This window comes from Ahaetulla prasina, chromosome 1, assembly GCF_028640845.1.
Source record: "Ahaetulla prasina isolate Xishuangbanna chromosome 1, ASM2864084v1, whole genome shotgun sequence".
Classification (NCBI taxonomy): Eukaryota; Metazoa; Chordata; class Lepidosauria; order Squamata; family Colubridae; genus Ahaetulla; species Ahaetulla prasina.
Genome location: NC_080539.1, coordinates 24,724,992 through 24,733,254, shown reverse-complemented (window position 1 = coordinate 24,733,254; position 8,263 = coordinate 24,724,992). Strand labels below are relative to the sequence as shown.

General features: G+C 41.4%; 1 protein-coding gene across 2 annotated transcripts in view; it reads right to left on the bottom strand.

Annotated features, from left to right (window-relative positions):
- Positions 1-23: 23 nt before the first annotated feature.
- RFFL (ring finger and FYVE like domain containing E3 ubiquitin protein ligase) overlaps positions 24-8,263 on the bottom strand; it is a 79,830-nt gene continuing 71,590 nt past the window's right edge. For both annotated transcript variants that reach the window (XM_058164465.1, XM_058164466.1), the window contains exons 6-7: positions 8,103-8,126; positions 24-6,352 (exon numbers count right to left, since the gene is read on the bottom strand). In XM_058164465.1, coding sequence (XP_058020448.1) covers positions 6,162-6,352; positions 8,103-8,126 — 215 coding nt within the window. In that variant the 3' untranslated portion in view covers positions 24-6,161. The remainder of the gene's footprint in view (positions 6,353-8,102; positions 8,127-8,263) is intronic.

Sequence of the window (8,263 nt, the reverse complement as noted above, 5' to 3'; positions counted from 1 at the left end):
TTCCACTGGGTTTAATGTGTAGGGGTTTTTTTAATGAATAGGAAGATAAACCTTATCTGGAGGCTCCTTTTCCTAATTTTCACTCAGTAATAGCACTGATGTTATCTAGTTGGTTAATGAAACATCTGCAAGAAAACAATCAAGCTTAGAGAAACTAAGGACTCCGCATATCGTGTGCCATAAATCATAATGTGCAAAAATTTTGTATATAACTTTTTAAAGATCAATTTGGCACTACATAACCATGTGTTTCTATTTCGTTTCTATTTCTCAGCCCTTCACTACTTGACATTTTATTTTATCCTTGTGTCTGGGAGTTTTTAGAGAAGTTACTAGCATGCATTTATCTATTATGTTTTGTTTGAAGTGAAAAGCTGCTTATTTTGGATAGAATGTTTTAATGGATGGATGGTCTCATTTTCAGGGTAGAACGACCATACCTGCTATATGATCTTTAACAGTACTATGACAATCTGGAATGTGGTATCCAGTGGGGTACCTCAAGATTCTGTCCTGGGTCTAATGCTCAGTATTTCCATAAATGACTTAGATCAAGGGTGTCCAAACTTGGCAACTTTAAGACTTGTGGACGTTTGGACACCCCTGACTTAGATAAAATGACAGAAGGGATGCTTATCAAATTTTAGGTGACACAAAGCTGGTGGAGATTTCTAAATCTCAAGACAGCTTCAAGATTCATAAGGATACGGATAGACTTGAACATAGGACCCTATCCAGCGAACTGCAGTTCAATGCCAAGATCTATAGACCAACCAGGGGTGCCAAACTCGTGGGCCGGATGCATCATGTGCTGGCCACGCCCACCCCCGGTTTAGCAAAGGAAAAAAGTTGTGATACGACACATAACGTGACACCACAAGTTTGACACCCCCAAGATTGATCCTGGTTAATGAACCTAATCAGAATTTCCATCACTGAGCAAAGCTGTTGTTGGGTGAAATAGCATGTGTCTACACCACTTAACGATGGTAGTTGTGGCAGTCCCAGTTGTGCTTGTTAGGCAAGAACCTCACACTTCTCTTGCCATGTGTGAACTGCAGGCTCCATCCCGCCGCTTCTTCCCCAGCTGGGTTCAGTGAGCTTCATTCTGCAGATAGAGTCTCTGCTGCCCTACCAAGCTCACCTCTCCTTCAACTCCCCACCTCTCTCTGTCATCTCTGCGTTTGGCCATTCTGCACTCTGCTGCTACCTGTCCTCACCATTCCCAGCTGACCTTCACTGTCTTCTCCCTCCTCCTGCTAATGTGGCACGCTTGGCAGAGACAGCTGCTGGCCCTTTTGTGACACCTTGTGGGGGGTAGCAGAGTGCAGGACACCCAAAAGGAGTTAAAGCCTATGTTGCCATCATAAGTGCAGCTGGGCTGCCAAGAGGCTGAATTTTGGTCATTCCAGAGACACTGTACTAGTCCTAATTTGAAGGACAAGTTGGACCTTTGAATGGTAATTTGTTTGGCACAATCATAACTTCAAATGGTCACTGAACAAATGGTTAAGTGAGGGCTATCTGTTTTTGGTTCTACACTTAGGGAAAATGTGCTTAGGTACAATATAGCTGGTACCTGGTTCAGCAGTAGTACTTGTGAGAAGGATCCCAGAGTCCTGGTAAACCAAGGGTCTCCAAACTTTGCAACCTTTGCTGGCTTTGCAGCTGGCTAATTCTGGGAGTTGAAGTCCACAAATCTTTAAAGTTGCCAAGGCTGGAGACCCCTGTGGTAGACAACAGGTTAAACATGAGCCAACAGCAGTGTGTGTTTTGCTACCGAAAGCACCAGTGCAAACTTGGGCTGCATCCTCAGAGGTACAGTGTCAAAATCACTGAAGATGAGTGCTGTATTCGATGCTGCATTGGTGAGACCACACGTGAAATACTGCAGTGAGTTCTGTCATGATCCAAGAAGGACGCAGAGAAAAGCAACTGAGATAATGGTCTGGAGGCTAAATCCTATGAAGAATGTTTGCAGGACCTGGGCATGTTCAACCTAAAGAGGCGAAGACTAAAGGCAGATACGATACCAATCTTCCAATGGGGGTTTGTTTTCCGGAACTCCCATGAGTACCACAAAAATCAATGAATGGAAGCCCATGTGTCATGGAAGTTTCATGGAAGTTCACATTCACCAGTCCTACATACTGAATTAAAATGAAAATGTTTTGCAGGAGTTGTGAAATTTTCTGAACTGAAAATCAAACACTGATGATTTCCCCCCCCCCCCAAAATTTAGAACAAAATGGAGCATTTCATTCCATAGCATTTTGAGCATTCTGTCAGATATAATGAAACTCAAAACAAGCTTTAGTTTTTCAACAGAGGGCCACAAGAGTGAGGTTTTACAATAACCAACCTGCAGGAAAAATGGCCAAAGGAAATTTTAAACTGCTCTTTGCTAATAGAGGAAGGATGCTCCTTGGGAGTTTCATGTACACTGCAGAAACAACGGGCTCTTGCCATCAAGACATGATCAAACAAAAGGATAGGTTTCCAGTTTTCATTATTAGTCTAAACAATATTTTGCCAAATATCAAGTAACTCATATTACACCTGAAACATTCTTTGTTTAAAAAGAAAAGAGGAGCATAATTTAATAACACATTTCCATTTTATTATAAAATTATAAAGCAGGACTCTGTGCTAGTGAGACCTGTTGAAACACAGTTTCTCACAGTCAAAATTAACTTTCCCACTGTTCAGACAAGCATACATTGCTATATTAATTTTCTGGCAGAATAACAAATCCTCCATAGCTTAGTGCAGCAGCAGCAGTCTTATCAGTCACAAAGCAGCATCACTATGGAGAAGGTTTCGCTTCACCAAAATTCAAATCACAGTCATGGAAAATACCAATTTTTGAATCAAAATACGGTGGCAGCGGGAACTTCATTACACAAGTGATACCAAGAAAGAAAGGAACAAGCTACTTGCTACATTATTGCCATCCCAACTTCTTCTTTTTTTCATCCCCATTTTCATGGGGAAGATCAGAATAGCCCAAGGGTGTCAAACTCAAGGCCTGGGGGCGGGATCCAGCCTGGGGGGGGGGGAGACTTAGATCTGGCCCACGGGGCCATCCTGGAAACAATGGACTGGCCCGCAGTGCTTCTGCCGGCAAAAACGGGCTCCCGAGCTCCATTTTTTGGCTGCCAGGACCTCCTGCAACCCTCTGCCAGTGAAAACAGCTCAGAGCTCCCGAGCACAGTTCTCACTAGCAAAGGGTTGCAGGAGGCAGTGGCAGCCCAAAATGGAGCTCGGGAGCCTGTTTTTGCTGGCAGAGCGCTTGGGACACCACAGATGCCCCCAACAGGAGTGATGTCGAGCTGGCCATGGCCATTCCGGCCCCCCAAAGTCAAAAACATCCCTGATGCAGCCCTCAATGTAATCAAGTTTGACACCCCTGGAATAGCCCAACGCTATGATTTATATTGATATATTGATCATCAATTGTGTTGTAAATGTTGTACCTTGATGAACGTATCTTTTCTTTTATGTACACTGAGAGCATATGCACCAAGACAAATTCCTTGTGTGTCCAATCACACTTGGCCAATAAAATTCTATTCTATTCTTTGGGAAAAGAAGCCTTGTCTAACTTGTTCACATTGAACTTACAAGATAGACTTGGGTATTTATTTTCTTCAGGTTTGCTACCTCTTCTTTCCCCACTATTACCCGTACCAGCAATTTTTTTTGATGCATGATCAACATCTGATGTTCACAATGTTCACTATATATATATGTCCCTTTATTCATTAACGTGTCCCCTATTGGAATGTAAAGTTTTTTTAAAAGTCCTTCCTAAGAGGGGAAAAAGGAAATTTAAGAGCCAAACAGCAGTGACTCAAATAAGATTTCTAACATTAACTGAAGTTTTAATTTTTCCTACATGGAAAAAAAAATTCTTTTCCCCCTCTGTTACCCACCATCCCAAAGAAATGGGTTACAAATTGTTTCCCATATTGGCTTTATACACAGCCAATCCATGTTGTTTAGAAATGCATCGAAGCCTCCACCCCACCCCCCAAAAAAGCTTTTTTTACTATTCACAAACTGATATTGATTGAAGAGGTTACAGATATACATGTAGGGATTATATCTCTCAAATTGTTATCAAAAGCATTTACAAAAAAGCAGGAGACAGAAGTTAAACAAGGACCAAGGATAATGTGCCAGGCATTTGGGATATTGCCAGGCCCAATAGTGCAATTTTGAAGCTAAATCTTTGGAAACCATAATGAAGGAAAAGGTAATATATACTGCATGTGCAAACTGATTTCTAAAAAAACAAAAAACCCTTTCTTTTGAACACCTGTGAAATTCAATAGGAGGAGGAAAGATTTGTGATGCAACCTTTCCACAATAAAAATTATCTACCTGTCGATGCAACCTATAAACAAATTGCCTGTTACTCTTATTTTACACACACCTCAGGACTTAAGGCAGGGATAGTGTTCTTCCTATGTTCTGAAATGCAATTCCCTTGCTGCTAAGGCTAAAAAGAACTGCAGCACAAAACATCTGGAAGATACGGATCACAGATTGTGTACTATTGGCTTAAGGCAAACTAAGGCATCTTCAACTTGCAAGGCATTTAACAATTTGGGAAACAGCCAAAATTTAAGAAAGCACTTGGGCTGACTGGGAATTAAGACACAACAGTGAAGGAAGCAGCTGATATGAAAGTGTCACGTTTCTTAAGGCTTTTATACAACATGGAGAGAAAAACTCTTTTTGAAATGCCCTTGGAAGAAGATAGTATGTAAACAACTAAATGGTTCTGGATTTCTTCCAAACCATTTTTTTAGAATTACTGATTACCTTTTTTCCATGGTTCTTCCTAAAACAGTCCTCTCTTGTCAGTTGTAAAAGTAGGATTCAGTCCAAGATTCATGGGGATTCATGGACTGCAGTCCGATAGCTAACACATTTGCGTAGTCACTCAAAAAATGGTTTGAGAAGAACATGGCAAAAGACCATCTTCAGCAGCCTTCCTTTACTAATGAAAAGACCCATTCTGACCCCATGTATCCAATTTCTTCACTTCCGCACTTCACTGAAGAGTTATTATAAAGAACCGAAGTTTTTTTTTTTACAACAAAAGCAAATGAAATGCCAACGCTTGGCATTTAAAGGCAAAATACGTACTTCAAAAAATCAAGTAGTTGAACTTCTACAGAAAGCAATCTGGACTCATCTCAGTATGAAATACTATAGCAGAAAGGCAACAAATGCTAACGAAAGAGTGAAATAAAGTGGATCCTTTGTCAAGGATAGGCCCTAATGAATTTTAGGTAATGTAATTTATGATCTGGCAGTGGCCTTTAAAAATACAACTGGTTCCTCCTTATTGTCCCAAATGCTAATTCCATAAGCAAAATCCAGAACAAATGTACGAGTTTTCCCTAATGATAATACAAAACAAATCAATTATAATGCAACTTAATTGTCTTAAAGGCCACCACATTTTGATCATGACAAAATTATAAACAAACAGAAACATAGAAAGTATCCCTGAGATACTCATTCGCTACAAATCTGGTAAAATTTCATCTCCATCATTGTAAATCCTCTCCTCACCCGCAGCCCCCCTTCATCAGGTCATCATGGCCACTGCGGTAGGACACAGGTTTACTCTATACAAGAATCCAAGGCAATAGAAGAGACAACTTTCAGCCTGACCCGCAAGGCTAGCTAATAAAAAGTTTTTTCTTTAAAAAAAAAATACATATCAAAAAAAAAGAGAGAGGAATATATACTCTCCCCTTCAAGGATTTAGTCAAAGAGAAAGGAGAATTGAGAGAAGCAAATCTCTCTTCCTCTTTAGATCGCCTTGTTTATTTACTCCAGAGGGTAAGAGCCTCAATGTCTTGGAAACATCAAGAGTTCCTTTATGCCCCGTCGAAAGCAGACAAAGAAAGAAAAGGCATGTTGCTTTCTAGATCTACTGAGGATGTCCAGCTCTCCAGGCACTGTGGTATAATGCACAGTATTAGTCAGGGTAGGCAGCCAATCACAGCTCAAGTCTTCGCAGCCCTCCATCCTTCATCTCACCTATCCTCTGTGGACTTCTTAAGAATGGGGACTGAGTAGCTTTGGGACTGGTGCTCACTGTCACAATGGAAGAACATTAGTCCTGCTTCCTGTGCTGCTTAAGTCCTGAAAACGTGGACAGCTCTTATCACGTATTGCCGGCAGATGGGACACTCATTCATACGTTTTCCACACTTCGTGCAAGTCACCATGTGGCCACACTCCAATAGGACACAGTCAATGACGGAGTCCATGCAGATTTTGCAGAGATTTTCTTCAGAACCGGGGAGGGTGGCATTACCAGATGGCGCTAGAATGACAAGAAGAGAAAAGGGTTTTTTTTTAGCATGGTAAACTTAAAATTTCTGGCAGGAAGCAAAAGAAATAAGGAATGACTGGGTTTGATTCACTTAGAACAGGGGTGTCAAACTCAAGGCCCGCAGGCTGGATCCGGCCCATGATGTGGTCAGATCCGGCCCACAGGGCCGTCCCGCATCACTTCGGCCTGGTGTAGCCATGTTGCTTCAGCCCGGTCTACCCAATGTGGAGAGGAAACATCGGGCCAGCATGGCTTCGACCCGGTCTACCCAGTGCGAAGAGGAAACATCAGGCCAGCAGTCTGGGGAGTGGCGTCAAGCTGGCCACACCCACCCACGCCCACCTGCTCCCCCCCACCCAAGGTCAACCACAGCCCTGATGTGGCCCTCAATAAAATTGAAACTAACACTTGACTTAGAACATCAAAAACAATTACAAAACAGTAATAAAGTGTACCCTGCTTGTGATGCTGATCCTCTGTCTCTACCTACTGCTTTAGGAAAGACTGCATGCTACCAACTCAGAAGCCTGCTTTCTTTATTTTCCAGTTATTTTCTCCTAGGTGCACCCCTGCTCCTCAGCATGTCTTTCCCCCTTCAGAACAAAAGTGGGTAGGAATATGCATGACACACAGATACACAATGCCTCTCCTTTTCCATGTATTTCTCTTTTGAGACTATCTCCGTGGTGGCACAGTAGTTAGAATGCAGTACTGCTGTCTACTTCTGCTGACTGCCGACTGCCTGCAATCTGGCAGTTTGAATCTCACCAGGCTCAAAGTTGACTCAGCTTTCCATCCTTCCAAGTTAGGTAAAATGAGGACCCAGATTGTTGGGGGCAATAGGCTGACTCTGTAAACTGCTTAGAGAGGGCAGTAAAGCACTATGAAGTCTAAGTCTAAGTGCTATTGCTATCTCCACATTCTGTAACGGTTTCAAGACTATATGGCACGGTTCTTGAACAAGGCCATATACCCAGGAAACTGAGAAGCATGTGCGCTTATAAAAGACATGCTTAACCATCTCTACTATAGATGAACTCATGCAGCATACTAAGCTCCATTAGAGTTGATTTTGATAAAGTTCATAAAATCATGTATAATGGAAATTTACTTCAATCCTCAGCCTAATATAAGAGCTACCTCTGCATTCCTGACAGATGATCCTTCAGCCTCTGTTTGATGACCTCTAGAACTCATTACTTCCTATGGCAGCCTGTTCCATTGATCTACAGTTCATAGAGTTTGATTTTTTTGAGACTTGCTTTGTTATGGAAAACCAACCTTTTAATCTACGACTCAATGCACTGTGTGAACTTAGAAAATGGATTAATTCAGTAATGCTAAGAGTACCATGCATTTGTTTTGTTTTTCGTCTGTCTAAAATGCTATTATACTAATTGCTGTGCATTTGTCATATAATTTTGAACTGCTCCACAGGCAGAGAAAAAGTGACCCATCTAAAGTAATTTCTGGAGCTTTCATGAAATACTTTGTCTATGGTTTTCCATTCTCCTAATACAAAAGTACACAATATTAATGTACATAAAATGCATCTACATATGACTGTGTGTGTGTGTGTGTTAGCAGCAGAAACACTAAAGCATACATATATTTATTGGCTCAAATAAAGAAACCAAATTACATTGATTTAAGACTACCAATTTTCCTGGAAGACAGTAAGTGTTCCTGTTTAAATAGTTTCAGCCTACAATGTTGAGAAGATGAAAAAGAACATGCTTACCAGTTTGATCATCAGTATCTGAAACTGAATGAGAAAAGAAAAAAAAACCATGAGTTTGAGATATTTGCCACAGGATGAAAGGAAAATTAATGGGCTGCCGTCTTACACTCCAACCATCACCCTACTTTCTACCTTTCCATTTTCCACTTCTTAAGGCAGGG